Source organism: Microplitis demolitor, chromosome 5 (assembly GCF_026212275.2).
Source record: "Microplitis demolitor isolate Queensland-Clemson2020A chromosome 5, iyMicDemo2.1a, whole genome shotgun sequence".
In the NCBI taxonomy this organism is placed as follows: domain Eukaryota; kingdom Metazoa; phylum Arthropoda; class Insecta; order Hymenoptera; family Braconidae; genus Microplitis; species Microplitis demolitor.
Window position 1 is genome coordinate 6,519,551 of NC_068549.1, and position 22,387 is coordinate 6,541,937.

The window sequence follows — 22,387 nt, forward strand, 5'->3', positions numbered from 1 at the left end:
ATATAAGGTCAGATACTCAGTACTCGATAAGGGAGCTAGTACTGGATCACTCCATGTATTTTTATATCTATATTTAGTAAAATTTAGTAGTTTTCTTATCGAGTACTGGGTCTCTTACCTTAAACTTATTTTTACAAAACTTAATCAAGAAGTCATAAATGTCATTTAAATAAATAAAATTAGTGATCTGAAATTGCTAATAAACAAATGACAGGTATCAGAGCTAAAATCAGGAGTGAAGTTAACTTTGAGCAGGCAAAAATATGTTTCTGTCTACGTACTAAAAACATGCACAATTTGCGCGTACACTAATATTTGTTCGCGGCATTGGATAGAAATTAGCTTGTATCGACTGGCTGTACAGACACTGAAACTTGAAGTTTCGACGCTGGGATCATGAAATAGTATCCCTTGCGATACAAGGGATAAAACAAGAAAATTTTAGACGAAAGCGAGGTTAACTGTCTGAGTGAAAATTGGGGGCTGCCATCATACAAAGTCTAAAGTCGTTTTATCCCTTTACTGATACTTATTAAAATGTCTGAAGCCGATGAAAATGGGACAGTTTAAAATCAAAAGCAAATTTTCTATAGATTACGTAAGAGAAATACGATTCCGATAGGGCTGAAACGAATTTATCACTAATGCAACGGGCAGAAATAAACCTTGTTTTATTGAGAAATAAAATTTCAAGCCTATAATTTGTATTGGTCTGAAATAGTCATGTTTCATAAATAGAAAAAAATGAAAACTTCAAAAATTAATCTCACCTATGAGTATGAGTATTTATGAGAGCAATTCGCTTCGAGCCTGTGATTGTTAAAATTACATTTTTTTGTTTGACGGTGCAAGGGTGCAAGTATTACAGCTACAGATAAATATATTTCAGTCAATTCAGCAAAATTACATTTAAATTTGTAAAATTCATCGCTCTAGATTGTATTGTTTTATTGGTATATATATTTTTATACTCACAATGCAGGCGCCAAATTTCATGCATTCGAGTTTGAAATTTTTACATACTATTGAAATTGTAATTTTCTGAATTTTATTTTTTTCATGTGACACTAGTTTTACAAGCATTGAAAACCGTAGCTTTAATGCAGGGATGTAAAAATAATATTTTTAAATAAAATGATAATAATTTATGAATGAAAACAAAACATCTATCAAAATAAAATACTTTTATAGTCCAATGAAAAAAACTATCAATTTATTCTCAAGATAAATTGAGCGTAAATATCACTTGCGCATGTATTTCAAATATAATAAAAATCCATGAAAAATTTTTCCTTATAAATACATAAAAAATATCATTTTATATAAAATCATATAACTTTAAAAATATATTTATGATATTTCATATATTATAAAGATGAAATCTGATAAAACATTTAATATATATAATTTACATGCAGTGTAGTGAGAAGCAAATATTGGAAAAGACACAATTTTTTCGCTTCTACCTTTACACATAAAAAATTAATGCAAATTTTTCATGAAACTTTATTTAACATTTCCATAACATCATATGTGCCAAAAAAATAACGTTAAAAAAATAGATGAAAAAATATTTTGTCATTTGAAACTCATAACTAAAACATAAATTTAAATATCTTTCTTTGTTTGTAATTTTTTATTGTCTTAGTTTTTGTAACAACTATTGTTAAAATATAATTGCTAATTTTTTGGCACTGAATTTGAATAATTATGCAACTAATATTTAAAACATATCATAAATTTTAATAGAATTTTTATATAGTTGTAAGTATATAAAGATATATAGGGGAGACCAGGTACGATTTTCGCATAGATTGGTTGTCACAGAAGTCATAACAGACAATTTATCGAACAAATATACGAACATTGATCGACGTCAAAAAATCGGCGTCGAAAGGGAGATGAAGCCTTCGCGATTTTACGACGCTGATCAATAAACCGATTGCCACAAATGACCGCTGTGACAACCAACCCGTAAGACAACCATACCCGGTCTTCTCTATATATTCCATGGAAAATAGGGTTCTGCATCGTGAACTTTCCGTTCGGAAACCAGCCATAATATTGACCAGTCTTTTCGAAAAACACTATAATTTCAAAGAAAAAAGCACAAGTGCTGCGAAAATTTTGAAAAAATCACATCCAATATGAATTTCGGAGGAAATTTTATTATACACGTAATATTTATATATATATATATATATATATATATATATATATATATATATATATATATATATATATATATATATATATATATATATATATATATATATATATATATATATATATATGAATAAAGGATTTATGTTTGTACAACTTAAAGTTCTTTAAGCTCTTAAGTATTAACGGTCTTACAAGCTCTTAATCATCAGCAGCATCTCATTGTTGATTTCAATTCTGTCATTAGTAGTTTGCCTACTACGCGAAATTATTATCCGACAAGTGCATCCTCAGCAGGATGTTATACTTGAAAGCTTAAAGGTGCTGAGAATTACGATTTTCCTTGGCGCGCACGTTGAAATAATAAAGCACGACAGCTGAAGCACAAAAGAAATATGATATTACATTACTTTTATCTTCCGCAAAAAAATAAAAACCTTGACTATCTTTATATTATACTTAAATTATAAATTCCATAAATATTTAATAATTCTTTTTAACATAAATTTTACATCAAATACATTACACAAAATCATGCCATCAACTTATCACTTAAAGTATTAAAAAACAAGCACAAAAAAATCACGTTTAGCAAAATTTATTTTTCTTAAATTCAAGGAAAAATCCTTGACTTATACAGTTTCAAGTACAAGTACTAGTAAATTTATAAGGACCCAGATTATATACATTTTCAGTGCCAGGCCACGCGCAATAAGAAACGTCTCCAGTACACTTTCGCGATTGTTTCCATTTTCCATGTTCGCAGTAACTAAATCATTCCGTTGAAAGCTCTACACAATCGAAAAAATTTATAGAAATAAAAACTAACCAACCATTGAACCAAAAAAAAAAAAAAAGCTATAAAAAATAGTCGAATTCAAGTTTTCAAATGCTTTTGTTATCTGTCTTTTTAAATTCATTTTTTATTCAGCTTTTTATATTTTTTTATGCATATATATATACATATATGCCAAGACATGCTAAGATATGCTCACATTGTATAAATTCTTTTTACTTTATTTCTTTGTTCCGAAGAAAAGTGTAGATGCAACGGTTGAGAATGGTTTAGCTCCATCGGGGTGATGACTCGCTCCTTTTCCTCAGCTTTTATCGTATTTCTTCTTCAACACTATCTTTCTACATACATACATTTATATAACTATAACATATATTCTTACTCGAGCTCATGCTTAAGCATATTCTGCAGCCACAAAATAAAGGTCAGTAGTAAAGACACAAGGATTTAGCGACATATTTTTTTTTCCACCGGATATCCTTTATTTTTTTTTTTTTTTTTTTTTTTTTTTTTTTTTCATCTCTTTATCTCTTTTATCTCCAACATCCCGATTTGAGCTTGTAGTTAAGCCGTATAGCAATTCGATATCTTTTATTCTTTATGTACCTAAAAATACCTTTACTTAGGATAGGGACAACCTACATCACCATTATAATGTCACTTGAAAATCCATTGGATCGCGTGGCATAAAAAAATAAGTATCACTATAAAGAACGTGTAAAATCTAACACCTAAAACCTATTCCTTATCAGAAGGATTTGCCGCACATCATAAATTTCAGATCAATTTATAGATCATATCCCATAAGCGTTTATAAGCTATCGACTCTAGACTAGTTTGTAGATAGCAATGTAACGATTTATCGGCTAAATGACAACAACATATAACTCAAGGATTCTTGATCAATAGATTCAACGCTGAAAATCACGGTGCTCTATTACTATTGATACGCTTAACTGAACCGTACGTTAAATTACTTTAACTGTACACTTGAGAATTATAAGGGGACGGTTGATTACACATTTGAAAATTTATGGATACTTGTGTCCTATTAACCGATACATTACTTTCATCTTAACAATAATTTATATTAAATGCAATATAATAAACTAAATCCCCAGTGCCAGCACTTTGTGTCGTAATTTGTCATGGTCTCATGCAGCTAAACCAAAAAGACTATTACCTCTACCTCCTACTGAAGTTTCTTCTGCATCGTTTAGATTTAACATTCACTGTTAGCCAAAACTTGTCATCACCAGCAGAAGCTGAAGTAGAAGCTTATGCTATACAAGTAACAAGGACATCACTGCCAGTATAATTATGTTGTCATTTTTTTTTTATTCTTTCTCTTTGCTTCACAAAATGTCATCATATCAAGACTTAAATTAAGCAAACTTTCATATTTTGTTTGATTACAAGTCATATTTATATTTTTTTACTTTTACTTTAAACTAGAGATTATGAATAAGTTTGAAAAATTCTAATTATTCGTAAGTTTTATAATTAAATTTTTTTTTAATATTTAAACTATTGAATTTTATTAAACTATTGAATTAGAATTTTCAAATGAATGTAGTATTCAATTCGTTTCAAACACTATTCACATACCTTTATTTTAAACTTATTTTAACCAATCAATACTCAATCTCTAAAAGTGAATTAGCGAAATCTACTAGAAAATAGTGAATACTCACTAATTCATTTGTAGTCGTACGGCTTTTTTTAATAAGCGGTATGAATATCAGTCTGAATTAGTGAATATTCACTAATTCAGTTTTACAGAGCACTTATTAAATTTAAAACTCGTTTAGAATTAAAAAACTTTTTATATAAAATAAATTAAATGTTTTATTCTATTACTTTATGCTGAAACTAAATTTTACCCGTAGGAATTTGTACCGTTACAAAGTGAGTTTATTCTTGATAAGAAGAACGTAATTTAGGAATAGTTTTGTGACATTTATGTCTATAGACGATAATATTTACCGCAATAGTTCACAGCAATTGTGTGAAATAATCTGGTTGTGTCCCATTCATAAAATTCAATAGGTTTTGTGACTTGATATTTATGTATGTATGTAGATATATATGTGTTGATATATTTAAATCTTGATTAACCAGCTTCCTTAGTCTTAATAGACAGAGGTGTCCAAGCAAAAGCAAAAGGTCTTTTGAGTATTCAACAATCAGGTTTATTGTTGTCTAAAAGTTATACCAGTGAGACAAGTTTATCGTCTCTTGGGAAATACCTCTCCCTATCTCAACCTAATACCAGTGTTTCTTATCTTACGGTCAAGTTAACCGTAATACTGTGGGTATATGTGAATATATATAATAAAATGCTTTTACAGTTCAACCCCGAAAACTTTTTCGTTTAGATTGGACATCTAAATCCAAAGTTGTCCACCACTTATCTAGTTGATATCCGTGATTTCGTGCAAGTTTTTTTATGACTTTTTTATATGACTTTTAGATTAACAGGCTGTGAATATTCAATTGAAGGATAGACATATAGAAGTTTGAATTAGTTTCAATTGAGGATGTTTTTCTATTAGCTTGACAAAGTTAACTTGAGTTTTTATTAGCTATATATCTTTCTATATGTTTTGTTAAAATTTATTGAATGGAAAAAAAAGCCATTCGGCAGCCGAAATGGAAGTAGATGTCTTATTATTGACTGATTTATTTTGCTGCATGACAATTTACAAGAATACTATCTCTTACATTTAAAATTTTCTTTCCATACTGTTTGAACCAAAAAAATTTGTCACAAATTTCATTCAGATCCACTCAGAATTATAGAGGTTGTCATTGTGTTTGTTTGAGAGCTAGGAAAGTTGAAAGAGTTGATTCGAGTGTAAACGGTAGCTAGTTAGAAACATTCTGAAGCCACGTTGACACCAGACAGATTTCTTCTCGACCCTGCCTCACTCATGACTAATAGTACTGACCGGGTGATAATTCGGTGTCCTGAATGCCGTGAATCTCCAGCACGGCGGAAACCTTGCTTCAGCTTCGCTGCGACTTGTTTCATACGATCAGATATAGTATTGATATCTTCTTCGATGGCATCGCACAGAGCTGGCGCAAAAAGGCAGTGAATGACTTGTGAAATTGACACAAAGGTGATGAGAGCGAATATATTATCTTGCTCATTCTTTTACGTCTTTGTGAACTGTCTCCATGATAAAAGGATGAATGAGAAATGGATTGCATTTAAAAAGGATTTTTATTTATCCATTCAGTTTTTGCATGTACTTAAGATTTTTACGTTAGTATTTCTGTACCTATTGCTTAACAATTCAACCACTTCTATTTAGTTTCTTTTTAATTGTTGGTTTATTAAGGCAAAGTAATTTTATTTGTTAGCTTGTATGTTTAGTTTTGGGTAAAAAAATTTATAAAAAACCCATGAGATCGTAATGAGAAATGTCAACCAAATGAGTCTTCATTAGCTGTAGATCGGAGCCGGCGAGCCAATCACAGCTTAACATATATAAGAGAAGTGACTCTTTCTTCAATTCGATCTGATTGAAATTTATTTCGTTGATAACTAAATATATATACATATACATTTTTTAATATAAATCTACTAAATAAATAAATCTATAAAATGTAGATTAAGAATTCACATGTGCTCAATTTAATTAACTATGTAAATTAAATAGTTTCGATTGAAAACCATACGAATTTAATAGATTGCATGATTGCTCGCGGTTTCACGCGTTTGAATTACCAAGCGCACTAGCGGTTGGATAACGCCCACGATTATATTAAATTCTCATTTTAGAGCACACATATATGGTAGAAATTCTTATCAAAGTGAGTTTAGATATTTAGCAGAAAGCGAGGTAAAATGAACTGGAACAAAAAAAATTTGAATTTTTTTTCGCATAAAAAATATTAAGACATTGTACAACATGACTTTTATGTTTTATTTGTCTGCTCTATTCAAAAAAATTTAATATATTTTTTTTTCTGCTTATAAATTTATATATTTTTGACTAAATATAAAAAGTATATTTTTGACTGGTTTATAAATGAAGTATTTATTACGGAATCTTGCAATACTCAATCATTTTCATGCACAAAAAATAATCTGTCCACACACCCCTTTTGGCTTTAATTTTTTTTGACGTCTAAATATCCGGCCGACAAACTGAAAAAAAAATAAATTCGATTTGCCAACGTCTTAGCTTGTCCTGTTATCAGCTCGTATTTTTTGCAGAATCTTATAAATGAGTAAACGATCAGGAAGTGAAGGACGATGGAGAAATAAATATAAAAAAAAAAATGATAAAAAATACGGTAGTTTAGTGGAGGTTGCTTGAAAGACTCACCGTCAAAGGGACAAAGGATGATAAATGGAAAGCACCGGAAATTTAAAATACGCTGTTAGAGGTTTTTTTTATTTTTTTGACTTATGCTCTCACGTCATTGTTTCTCTCTCTCCCTTACCCTCCTTTTGTCTTTGTCTCTCTAGACACCGTCTTTAACCACCTGCGTAAACTTGAAAACAGCCATAAGCTCTAAAAAAAAATTATTTTCTTTTCTCCTTTTACTATAATACGCCAAAAGAAAAAATAAATAATCCAACTATTTTAATACATACAAAATAATAAAATGCAAAGAGAATAAATTGACCTTAAAAATTTTGTGATAATAAAAATCTACATGAATAAATGAATAAATAAATAAGATAATAATAATATTTAATAAATAAGTAAATACAAGAAGAAGGGTAACAAGTTAAATTTCGGTGCTGTGCCAAAATCCATATCTACAATCAAACTTTCTTGCCAAGTAAATAATGCTCATTCGATTGTACATAAAATATATTTCCAATCACGTTCGAAATTCATCGAACTGGACACAGAGTAAGACTAGAATGTATAAAAAGATAAAATTACTAGGTGCTGGTGTATTTTGTTAGACTTTATTATACTCTATTTGACCTTATTTATTTTTTACTTCAATTATTCTTTTTGTCATCACTCTGCAGTTGGACTGTGTCTGCTGCAGAAAAGTAAAAGAAAAAAAAATATTATCCTTTGTCATCACAGATTTATAAACAACTAAGTGTATCAATATATCTGGAGATATATGTAACAACTTTTTGTTAAGAGACTCGGTATTGACCGGTGCCAAACATTTTTTCGTCTGTACACATGAGATATAACGGGGGATTATTACTGAGCTTGTAGTAAATACGATAAATCAGCATTTCATTAATATTTAATTATGATTAAGAAAATACAAAAACATTTCGGAAAATATAGACATGGATCGTAGGGAATTGATCATAAATTTCGCAAGAATTAATAATAAGTAAATTGAATGTTCTGACAGTTTATTGGTACTACTGGTAATTTATTTAGATGATTTTATTAATTAACTTAAGAACTGCGTACAATGTTGACAATCAAAGTTCTTTATTAGTATTGATGTTTACCAACTGAGATTACTCGATAGTAAAAAAACAAATTTTAATAATTAAAAATATATATTCAAAACTACACTGTAAAAAATCGGGAGTTAATAGCGAGTGGATATAGATTTTATTTCACTCCAAAGGGGTTTGTTAAATAAATAAAAAATCCACTCCGGACTTAAACCGCAGCCCCGAAACTTTTTTACAGTGCAGGGAATAAAATAAGATAAAAATTTCCATAAAGTTTACTCATGATAGTACTGATCAAAATAGTCTTAAAGGAAATCAGAAATAACCTTTTAAAATGGACGAAATTCTTGTTTTATTTGTTTTTTTTTTTTCTCGAAAATTTAATTTAAATTTCATCTTTTGACTTCAACATCCATGCTAATTTTTTATATTTTTTATTTTGGATACATAACAATTTTAAAAATTTGTCTGTGTCATAATCGTTGGAATACAAGGGAATTTTCTATTTGATTATTTGATTTACTGGTATTTAATAAGATTTCATAAAATATTGAAATTTTTTAAATTTTATTTTTAATTGAAAGAACATCCAAAAAGTCTACTACAATTAAAAAAGCCTGTTATGTATCAATTATTGTAATTGTCAACTCCACTTTTAAAAAAAAATTTTATTTTTCGAATATGAAATAACTAAAAAAAATATGAGTGGTCAATTATTTTTCAAGCACTCATTTACAGCTGTCACCCTATAAAACAAAACAAACAAATAATCGTATAAATTAGATTCATCATTTATGAATAAGTTCGTTAAAAACTGTCGCAATAGAGTTTTCACAAAATATACAAAAATCTGCATTTCGTATATTGTAGTAATAATCACTATAAGCTAGACAATTTTATAAAAATTAAAATCTCTACGAGTACGATAAGTTCGTAAAGTAGTATAAATATTAGCAGTCGAAAAACAGTTACTCTAATATGCAAATTATATTCATTATCGTCTTGGACAGTATTACTCATTAAATTATAATTTATGGAAGCTCAATTCCTAAGCTGAAATTAATTAAAATATCTCGGTACAAAAGCTTATACCTCCACAAAATTTATTTTGCATTAATACTACTGCCCATTTTAATGCTACTTTTCTTCAGTGACTTGATATTTAATTTTTAAATTTATCTGTCTCACTATTTCGCAGATTTATTTTAATTTATTTTTAAAAAAATTAAAATAATAGAGAATTACCTCGTAATAAAATTGATAAAAAAATTTAATCACAGGAATAAGTTATCTGTCTAATCTCAAATCGCAGTACGAACCAAATTTTTAGAAGTTAGTGTATTAATTATTTTTTTTATAAAACGATTGAGAAATTGGGCAGTCGATTTTCACTGTACGTTACCAATTTCAGGAGGTCTGTCACTACCGGTTTAAAAGCATTGTAATCACTTTCAGTATGTTTTCTTTTGCGTCATAGTGTAAAGAACACTTGAAAATGTTAAAGAAGTAATTACAGTACTCTTAATGAGAAGTAGCACACTGGCTTTCTAGTGTTTTGCTTCAGTAATAAATTTTAATACTAAAGAAAATTAAACTCTGAATACTAATAAGCAATAATGAGACGCCTACAGTGGAAATAAATGTACTTGTATCGTTTTACAAATGTGCAAAGCTCCGAAAGTTACCGGAACCAACTCTTACTCTGTTAGATGGAGCCCATCGTCCATCTTACGGCTTAGAATTAATTTTATATGAGAGAGAATTGAACTTTCAATACAAGTTTGCAGCAATAAAAAAGTCGCATTTCAAATATCGCTTAATTTAAATCTATATTATCCTTTTTTTATAATTTATATTTAAAGAATCATTATTTTGTAAAAACTTTTTTAAGTAAAAACAAAAAAAAAAAACAACTTGTGATTCAATCTCGAGTACAGAAATGTAATAAAATTAATTTCTCATAGACATTAAATTTTTATTTTATCCGTATAAAATCTTAAAGATTTCAAGGTGAACTTTTTTTCAAAATAGATTATTGTAAATATTTTATTCTCTTTAGTCGGGATTTTTTTTGTGTTAAATATAGACTTACATAAACTCTATGAATGATAAAATAAAAAAAAAAATTTTAATAACACACAAATGCCATTTTTTTTTGTCGAAGTTGAATAATGATATTTAAAATTTTATAAAAACTAATAGAATTAAATATATTTCATATGGATTATTAATTTCATAAAAATATACATAATAATTTATTTCGAAAAAACATTCAACTAAGTGCTAAATTGACTGGAAAAAAAATTGCTATCAATTGCATTGTAAATTTATAAAACCAAATTTTGAAAATGATTAAAAAAATTAAATTTGAACTTAGTAATTATTAATTAATAACCGGAAATAATTACCGACTTTCAGATAATTAAGCATCATGTAACATACCTAACGATACAGCAATTACGTGGCTTTTAAAAGTGATTACTATTTTATCACCCATTAGCAACGTGTACTTTAGTGTAATTACTAATTACTAAGTCAAGTAACTTGACATTAACCATTTTATTTTTTATTTTCATTTAAATTACGCGCTTTATTTATTTTTTTACTTTTATTTCCATTTCTTTTATATTAATGAACAGCAGTCAATACTTGCACCCTATTCCCTTTTACCCTTGGTAACTATCAATATCCTGATACAACTTATACGTGCCACATCGATTTTTCTTCCGGAGACACCCCCTCAACTCTCTCGCTCTCATATATATGTACATATATATACATAAATATAAAATATAATACTTGATGCCACACTCTATTCGATAGTCCAGGCACACAATCCCATGTCAAAGTTATAACACTAAGCGTTGCCAAGAGAGACATTGTCGTAGAGTAAAATCTTAAGCAAAAAAAAAAAAACATAAACATAAAAAAAAAATAAGTCTCAAGAGAATCCATAAATCATTGAAGAAGGAGCCATAAAAATATTGCTCTAGATATTCCTTATTTTTCATATTGTTACTACAATACTACTTTTCTACTGTTATATAAATAAATCATGTAAACTTCGCATTTGGAAATGTTTCAATTGCCCATTGCATTTTATTTTAGTTCACTTTGGATGATCTTAATGCAGAGAAAAAAAAAATATATATATATAAAGAGGTGAAAAAAATAATGCTTTTTGTTTTATTCTATCTAAGATGCGTTTTGTAAAGGTTAAAAAAATAAGAAAATTTAAATGTATGAAGAAAAAAAAATTGTGACCGATATTACAACACATGAAAGTTCGATCGTGTTACATATTTACTTTCACAGCGATGTACTTCATTATCGATTTATCTCTCCATATTCTTACTTTATCAACTACTCTATCTATCTATAGATTCAACCTTTAATCTTTTTTCCCCGAGGTTATATTAATATACTTAATTTGGTTTGGCCTTAAAATGTAACCTTGACTTCTCAGACAATTGATTTTTTTTTCTGTCTCATTTGTATAAAAATTAAAAGTCAAGTTGACAAAAAAGTCATTGGCATACTTCTTTTTTTTTTTTTTTTTTCTATTATTAAAAAAAAAATCTCGATTATTTTTATCATAATTAACATTTCATAATAATAATAAAGTAAAAAAAAAATTATGGCTTCAATAATAATACTTTTTAGTTATCATAGCTATCTAACAATAAAAATAAAAAATATTGTCGCTACAGAAAGTTGTAATTGCCATACTAGATATTGCTATAAGAGAAAACTGAAGGAAATCTTTATTGTACGATGATCTATCAGCCGGTAGTATAATTCCTTATATTCATAAATATGTAAACTCGAGCTAAAACATGTTTGTCGTTAATTATTAAACTTAATTATTTACTTGTAAAAACTTTAACAATTAAATTCAAACTAAAACTGAAATCAAGTCTCAATTTACGACCAATTATTTCTCTCTGTGACATCAAGTAGTACCCAAAGTATGTATAATAACAGTATTCCGTATTGTTATGGTAGAAATACCATATTGCTATAATAGCAATGCAGATAATTATACTAGAAATACCTTTCAGTCAAACCAGAGATAGCTAATGTAACTATCTAGCATTGCTAATTGAACGTAAGTAACTCTTTATCGATCGGTAATACTTTTAATGCAACAATAATGATAATTATTATTAGTTGTCTCATTAAAGGAATGACGGCTTTACTGATTTTTTGAATTGACAGGTTATATTAGATTCTTAACTTCGTATGAGTGATTACATATGGATATCCATTCGATATTTGTCATCGTAATACCATACACTAATAGAGAAGGATTGGAGACTGAAAGATGTTAAAAGTATGGAAACAATTTCGCCCCGAATATACTTGTCGTGCTTATCAGTAAAGTTGATACAAGTATTATATTATATTCTACTTTAGACCGTTCAAGAGATGTTAAAGATAATAGCGGTAAATTTTTATTATGATGATGCTAAAAAAATAATTATTATTTTTCATAATTAGTACTACGAAAATTTAGCAGAGATATATTTTTTTTAATAATATTATTCGAGATTATGTTTTTGTATAGTTAGATCGAACACAAAAACATAAGACATGAGAAAATTGATATTATTTAGTCAAATTATATATGTTTTTAGATATACGTTTCTATTTATTGGAAAAGACCGTAAAAAACAGAACATGTATAGAAAATCGATAAGTACACGGAAAAGTTACTATTCTCTTAGTAAAATTTACAATGATTACCATAATTTGTAATATAATGATTGTCAATTTTACTACGGCAGTAATTTTTGCAATACGTTTAAATCAATATCCGTCAGGTGGCCAAAATGGTTCGGCTTTACTATGATACCATAACATTTCAAACAAGATTAATTTTTCGGTGTGATTTTTTAAAAATGTTTTAATTGTAAAAACTCATGTATTACTGATCAGAGACAATAAACACCATAAGTGTACACTCAAAAATTCGAGGAGTGAACGCGGATTAAATACGGAATGAATGCGAGCGAATAAGTTTTATTTGTTTAATTTCTTGGAATTCACTCCAAAAAGAAGTTTATTTTAATATTAACATCATTCCAAAATTAGTCCGCTAAAAAAAACTCCCTATTCATTCCGTTTGCAGAGTGTCTTTTTTTTTAACGCTGGAAATCCGAATTCACTACCGATTTTTTGCAGTATTGTAATTATGATAATAATAATTATTATTCCGAATAATAAACCATCCATAAATATAGTAGCGATATATTTATTTACTTAATAATAATAATAATAATAATAATAATAATAATAATAATAATAATAATAATAATAATAATAATAATAATAATAATAATAATAATAATAAAAATAAATTTACCAAATAGCAGTATTTATTTGATTTACGATATTAAATATTTTATAAAATAAATAAATAAAAAATATTTGAATTCAATGAGTTGTAAAATTTGTGCATTTAAACTTTTATGTGGATGTTAACACGGTCATATGCAATAAATCATGCGAGCATTTTCACGTTCACAGTTGGTTAAACGTGAACTACACTACACTATGTAGATAGAGAATATAATGTAGAATGAAATGGAAGGAAAACAAATGAGCAAACGAGTAAGATAGATAGGGTAAGAGGATATAATGTGAAAAGTGGAATCAAGTAGTCGTAATACAAGTTGTGGTAACCGCACACATTCATTAAGAGAGACCGGGGCAAGACGCGCCCATAAGCCGATTATTATTCTTTGTGGCTTTTAACCATCAAGTCGATTTACTCTCGTCCAACTTTAACTCAATTCACCAAAATTTTGGTGAAGCTCCTGAAAAAAAATTTTTTTTTGGGGCAAGACGGCCCCCTCCGAAAAAAATGAAAAAAATTTTTTTTTTTTTTTTAATTATAAAAAAATTTCCCGCGTCACAAATGTTTATATTTTTCTCTTTAACAACTGTATTTACTTTTATATTACTCGAAATAACCTTTTTTGATATAATACGAGTAATTTGTTCACTTCTGTAGAAAAAAATTGAGTGTTTTAATTTTTTTCCAAACATATTAGCAAATACTGTACCAAATTTTATAAATATATTATTCATAATGTTACATATAATAATTATAATTGTTCTGTTGGATTCTATAACAAATTATATGAATAAATTAAAAGTTATTTAATAAAAAATAACTTAATTGATTAATAATTATTTTTCTATTGAATAAAAAATTGATTATTGGTATTTTTAACTTTTTCAAATGCTCTATTTTACTCTAAATCCATAGAATTAACCAAAAAATGATATTTCTATTGAATTAATCATGACTAGGTTATAATAATATGAAATACATTTTTTTTTATAATTTTTGAGTGGTTCATTTTGCCCCTAGTTTCACGTATAAGGTTAAAAATGAGTAAATAATCTGAATTAGTGGTAATCAAAAGAAAGCAAGAAAAAAAAAATTTTGGTTAATTTTTGAGGTGGGCCTTCTTGCCCCAGGGGGGCCGTCTTGCCCCGGTCTCCTCTAATAGGTAAAACGTTGTTCTTGTCATCCTCCTCATTGTTTTTGTTTTTATTGTTGTTGTTGTCGTAACTGTTGTCATTATCGCTGTAATATTATAAGGGTGTATCAGAGAATATCTATGATAGGGTTAAATTTTTTACGAGGATATTAACGAGTATTTAGGGTCGCAGCTTTACGTGTTTGGGGACTGAAATCTTTATGAGGGTTCGTTATTAATGTATACATATATATTTATGTAAATGCTTTTTTTATGGCAATTTACGCGTTAATTTTGGTTTACCTGGCTCATAATTATGTCATAATTTTATTTATCTCTCATTTTATTCAAAAATATTAAATGTTTTATTGCAAAGTTTGTTGTTAAAATGAAATGCTGAAAAATTTGTTTGTACATTCGATAAATTTGAAAATATGTTAAATTGCTTTTTACTATTAATATGAAAATTCACGAAACCATTTTATTACTTTTAAAACTTTCCAGAAGTAGTTTTAAAACTAATTTTATATCTCAGTTAACGCTGTAGAGACCACAGAGCAATTTATTATTGTAACTATAAGTAGGATAGAATTGCTTTCTCAGTTTATTTCATTTGCTGGATCGTTAGAAGATACAGTCTATAAAATTTGTCTTGTTATTATTTTTATGTTAACATTACCTTATCAAGAATATATACGAAAAAAAAAAAAAAAAAATTAAGAGATAAATGGATATAGAATAACTTTTTAGTCAAAATTTTTAAAGCCATTCTCCATCAGACTTTTTCATCTCTGAAGACTTAAAATATTAAAAGTAATTTTTCAAATTCAATTTTTTTTTTTTTTTAACTATCCATCATCAAATGTTTTTTTATTTTCTCAATTAGAATTTAATTACTTTATTATTATTTCAATTATGACAGCAAATTTAATAAATTGACTTTAAGAAGGTTCTTTAACTGCATATGAATACACGGAGAGAAAATAATAGTAACAGTTACAATATATTATGGCAATGGTTCCCATACTGCATGGTAACTGTTTTTTTTGAAATGTTGATTATAGGAACGGCACCCATATATATTATGGTAACCATTCCTATAATTATGGATATAATTCCCATACGGTATCGGAATAGTTCCTATGGAATTATGGTAATCGTTACTATGTACGTATGGGAATGGTTACCATAATATTATGGGAATAGTTACCATAATATTATGGGAATGGTTACCATAATATTATGGGAATGGTTACCATAATATTATAGGAACAGTTACCATAATATTATGGGAATGGTTACCATAATATTATGGGTATGGTTACCATAATATTTAGAAATTATAATAATTTTTGTTTGTAATAAGCATTTTTTTTGTATATTTAATCTTTTTGTGAAACTATATTACAATAAAATGGTAACCATTCCCGTAATATTATGGTAACTGTTCCTATAATATTATGGTAACCATTCCCATAATATTATGGTAACTGTTCCTATAATATTATGGTAACCATTCCCATAAAATTATAGGAACTGTTACAATGTGGTTATAGGATTGGTTCCTATTCGCTTATGGGAACTATTCCTATGAGTATGGTAATCATTACCATGATTCTTTCACATGCGATATGGGAATCGTTACCATAATGATAGGAATTTTTCCCATACTTATGGAAACTTTTCCCAGAAAGTATGGGTCTATATCCCATAATCCCTAGTAATCATTACCATAACGGTATGGGATGATATTTCATAAACGTACTAGGAACAGTTCCTTTAATTTTTTCTCCGTGTACATTCGAAAAATTTCAAAATTAAAAATGAATGAAAAATTATTCAATTAAATTTTTTTTTAACTCAATCTCAAATTTTATTTTTAATGTAAAAATTATCGGATTTTCAACTCTATGATTCACAATAGATTTCCTACAACAGATGTCTCGGGATTCAGAACAGTAAATTACGCCCGACCGAAAGTACTTGAAATACTTAAGGACGGTATAATATATTTTACTCTAATTTCATCATAAACCGGACATCTAAGTAGGAAATGAACAAAAGTCTCAGTAATTATTACTTATAATTATTATGATAATAAAATTGAAGCAAAAATGAAACTGAAGTTTAAAAAATGAATAGAAACATCTATAATTTAAATATAAATTTTTTACTTCTACATACTGATTGTTATATCGTAGAATTTATGCAAAACAATGTAACATAAATCAGCTAATTTGAATTAAAATCAATAAAAAAACTTTGACGGATTAAATAATTGAATTATCATCAGACACAGGATAAATTCTCCACTCTAGCGCATGATTTATGCCTGCCTACGCGAAAGATATTGAATCCATAATTCTGTTGATATGGACTATAACTCTCCGCAGAAAATTCACGGAAATTTTCATTATTAACATTATTACCTGTATTACATAAATGCCACGTAATTAATTATTCCTGAATCATTGACTTAAGAATAATAAAATTTTCTTGTTTTTCATTTAAATATAAATGTTAATTAAAAAAAAAATTTTTAATTAATATAATTATACTAAAGTTACAATCTGACGAACGTCCTAATTTTTAGAATGAAATAAAAATAATTTAATAATCATATCCTAGGATAATTTTAACTAACTTTGGCCTTCTAAGTCTAGTCATTTCAACTAATGAGCACTATAACAATCACATCACCAACTATAAAGTTAGTCTAGTTCATAAAGAATATAATAACAGATTCATACTGTAAAGTACAGCTTATCAAGAGGATGAAACTACAAAGTTTCGTAGGATGACGTTGCTAGAGAAAGTGAAGTTGAAAAAGTAGTTGAAGTGAATGATAATAGCACTGAAAATAAATTATGAATAAGTTTAATGTTCAAACACGAAAGGCAACTTTTGCTATGGTTAAATTTTACAATTTTTTTATAAATATATATGTATATATGCACGTGTAAATCTTTTTCCAGTAGAAAAAAAAATGTCTCTATTTTTGTTTTCCTTATACTCTATCACTCAGTATACAGAAAAGAATAAAGAAAAAAGTACTGGAAAGTAAGATATGAAAATAATATAAAAGCAAATCGTACGACGAAAAATATTTTAAAAGTTCAGGCCATAAGTTAGTCTTTAGTAGCTCACGTCTCAACGCTTGTTGTAAATGCGGTTTTGAGCTTGGTTTAACGTATATAACTTATTTTTTATAGTTTATTTTTTTTTTTTGGTTTCTTATTTTTAGTACTTGAAATTTTTCTCAAATCCATCAAGTGAAAAGTTTTAACAAGAATATAAATTATTAAGAAAAAACTTTTTATTACTATAAATATTTTTTAAAAAATAATAAACAACTCAATTTAAATTGAAGAAAAAGTTATAAATATATACGAAAAAAAAGTTTAGCAAAAACGACTTTATGGCTTCCAGCAATATTACAAATAGTAAAAAAAAATTTCCAATGATTTCTTGTTTATCTTGGAATATAAATTTCTCAGATGATGGCGAAATTTACTTAGTTTTAAGTAAAGCTAAGAAGTTTACCCTCGTTAACTGCTAAAACAATGTTAAAACCTATATTGAGACATTGTACAAAACAAACTTCACGGCCCCTCCATGGGTAACATCTTACTAACATTTGTCCTACCCTCAGAAAAAATTAGTCATTTGTATAACATCATCTTAATCCAATTACATTAATGGAACATTTATTAGCCGTAGTAATTATTTTAATTATTATAATAAATGTTTAAATATATTTGTAATTATTTTTACTGTCTTTCAAAAAAATATTCTACTACTGTAAAAAAATTGCGGAGTGAACACGAATTAAATCCAGAGTAATCGCGAAACGGATGTTGCTTATTTCTTTAATCCCCTGGGAGCGGATTCAGATTGAAATAAAATCCATATTCACTCCTGATTACTTACAGTGTACTAATGTGATTTTAAAAATTTTGTTACAGTTATTCATGATTGATAACTGTGCGGATGACTGGCGAATTGCAATGACATGGCAACGAATATGTCAAATATCATTAGAGCTATCAATATGTGCGATTCATCCTATACCAGGTGAATACTACTTCCTGTGGACGACTAAGTTGGCGAATAAGGGTGGTGACATGGGTGCACAATGGGTACCATACGATGTTACACTCTCGTTACCAATGTTCCTACGACTTTACCTCATTTGCCGGGTGATGTTATTGCACTCAAAATTATTTACCGACGCATCGTCGCGAAGTATAGGTGCTTTGAATCGCATCAACTTCAACACGAGGTTTGTCCTCAAAACACTCATGACCATTTGCCCAGGCACCGTATTATTAGTTTTTATGGTGTCACTTTGGATCATCGCATCCTGGACGTTACGACAGTGTGAAAGGTACTTTAAATATATATATATATTAACCAAATACTATTGTTATTATTACTTAATCCTGTTTATTTTATATGAAATCCTATTAATGCTCCATTATCGAAATCGAAACTTATTCAACTGAAATTTATAATTTCATCTCTTTTGATTATAAATCAAAATTAATTTAAAATGTAATTATAAAATAATTTATTGTCCTATCAATTGTTCGTTTCATTAATTATAATTACAAATAATTAATTGCATAATCAAAATTCAAGTATTTTATAAAAAAAATATATGTCAATATATGTTCATAAAAATTAAAAAAAGTTTATAAACATATATTTTTATTTAAAGTAAAAATTAATACATTGATGAATAAATTATTCATTTACCGATATGAATATTTATGTAATTTAATAGGTAATTTGAATGAATAATTTAAATTAATAATTCACTGCTTCAAAATACTGAATTATAATTTTAATCAATCAAATAACTTAAATAAGTTAAGAGAACTGCTACCTTATAAACGGTTAAAATCGATCGATCTTGTATATCTATATCGAGTGCGGGGTACTTGTATTTACATAATGAGATTAAAGCATAATTTCGAAAGATTATTTCTCCCAACATATTTTTAACGATAGGACATGACTGTAAAATTAGTAGTTTGGATTTAATAATTACTCTTATATTAGTCTTTTAATTCAGGGAATCGATACTCGCGCTTACTTCCGATAGACTTTTCTCGCAAACTAAAATAAGTTGAGATTTCTTGCGCGAAAAAAAAATCTGTTTCTTGACGTCCGTCGCTTTATTAAAAGTCGATAATTTTTTTCTATTATTGTCTACAAGGGTTAATAATTTTCATTTTTAAAAAATCTTGAAACGTATCCTGATATTCTCTCAGACTTTTTGAACCTTTAGTTTACAAAATCGGAGGAGGGGCAGATTTTTAAACAGCTTATTCAAAATTTTTGCTATCCAATTGAAACATTAAATTTTCATTATAAAAAATATTCTATATATATAAGAGTCCATACATAAGATATTTATGTGTCAAGTTTCAAAATCAGTTTAATATTTAAAAAAAAATTAAACTTTCATAAAAAGTAAGAGACAAATATCTAAGCATTTGCGTACGGCAAAATTCGGATTTTGATTCTAAGAACTTTGATAAGGCGATTTATAACATATGCTGATATATTATATTTTTATAATATTAAAAAATACTTATGACAGTTTTGTTTTTTTTTAAATTCTTCATTTATAAAAATAAAGTCTAAACGGCCTAAAAAAAAATACTTCTGCTCTCAGTTTCATTGCGAACACTAAAAATGTCTACAATTTGTGTTATTTCTTCGGCCTTTTGTTTAGGACAAGAATTTCGAACAGGCAACAGACACGTATTCTGCACATATATTTTTTTAATTAAAAAAAAAAAATAAAAAGCTTGTGGCTGTCTTTATTAATTTTCCAGATAAACGTACTTGCAGATAAAAGAAACACTTTCGGGAAATCGCGCTTAAAATTCATACTAACATCTACGTGAGCTCGACTACGCTGTCATATTTTCATGATTTTAATAGGCCCCTTAAAATATTATTTTACAGTTAAATAAATAAAATGAAATTGTTTCAATTTCATAAGACTTTAATGTGGTTTAAAACATCAGTTGACTGAAATATTCCATTAACATCAAAACCACAAAAATTGAATCATGAAAATAATAAATCAAACAACCAACATCAATATTATCTCATTTCGTTTTTTTATTTCATCAAACAAAGTTATGTTTTAAAACAAAAAATAATTCAAACAATTCACTAATCAAATATTAAACTTATAATTTCAAAGTATCAAAATGAAATTTCTCTCAAAAGAAAAAGAAAAAAAACATAAACTATGATAAGTAATTTGATAAATGACCTCGACATCAAGCCCACTAATGTTCATTCATTTAAAAATAATTAAATCACATTCAACAAAACGTTTTAGCCATGATTACCTGAATTTTTAAACTTGAACGATAAACTTTTCATTTGAATATCAAAAGTAATGTAATTCTCTTAATGGAGCAATCCACGAAAGATTCTTACCGCATGATATATAGATATATAGACATTTTGTTAGATTATTCTTCAACAAAACGAGTTAAAAAAGATGTTAAACTATTTGAAAGACAAATGCACTCGTTATCCATAAATGGTCGATCGGGCTTCAAAGCTCCATTCCTCCATTGAAAAGCTCTCAACTTCACAATCTCACCTTCTTCATTCCAATTTTTTAGTTCCCTCTTATTTTTTCATTCTCATCAATTTATTCCCTTTTTATCATTATTATTTCTTTCCTCACTCGACTGGACTTTAACACTTTTTATACTCACTATCTACTCTAAAGCTCAACCCCATATATATGTATATATATATATGTCGGTAGGAGAGTACACGAAACCACCCCCCGGTGCAATAAAACTCAGACACGTAACCAGTGTGAACAAATGTGTGAGATTTAAACATAACGATTGAGGCTCCAGAGATTACAGTACTTGTTATCAATATATCACTGGTAACTACTATGTCCAGCTACTACACCTAGAAAACTCCAGCTGTTAAGCTCAAACTATACTTTCCCATGAAAAATAACGTTTATGGCTTTATCACTTGCTACGAAGCTTTATCCCAGGTTATTAAAACTCACACCAATTGCTACCCAGTACTTTTTTACACTACACAATCCGAAAAAAATAAACGACCGCACAAAAAATAAACTATTAAAACCAAACAATAAAAACAAACATGTTATGGGTGTTTTTCAACAAAAAAATTATAATAAAAAATAAATTGATGCTCTCCGTCGAACTGAATTTTAAAACTTTTACAGTTTAACTTTATTTAACGACTATAAAATCATAAATTTATATACACATATATATGTATATATTTTTTTCTGACTCATCTGAAATTTATTTCATCATTTAACTTTATTATTTTGTTGATTCATTGAATGTACTCTGTTGATTTTATATAAAAGATAATGCAATCTAATTTTATTTATTTTTTTATTTTTTAATAATTTTAATGCTGTAAAAATTCAAATTTATGTCCCGATAAAAAATAATTAAATCTTTAAGTACTCCGCCCCCCCCCCCATTATAATTATATAGAATT

General features: G+C 27.6%; 1 protein-coding gene across 2 annotated transcripts in view; it reads left to right on the plus strand.

Annotated features, from left to right (window-relative positions):
* Positions 1-22,387, plus strand: part of LOC103574472 (small conductance calcium-activated potassium channel protein) — a 119,019-nt gene that overhangs the window by 93,285 nt on the left and 3,347 nt on the right. For both annotated transcript variants that reach the window (XM_014441811.2, XM_014441812.2), the window contains one exon: positions 18,817-19,238. In XM_014441811.2, coding sequence (XP_014297297.1) covers positions 18,817-19,238 — 422 coding nt within the window. The remainder of the gene's footprint in view (positions 1-18,816; positions 19,239-22,387) is intronic.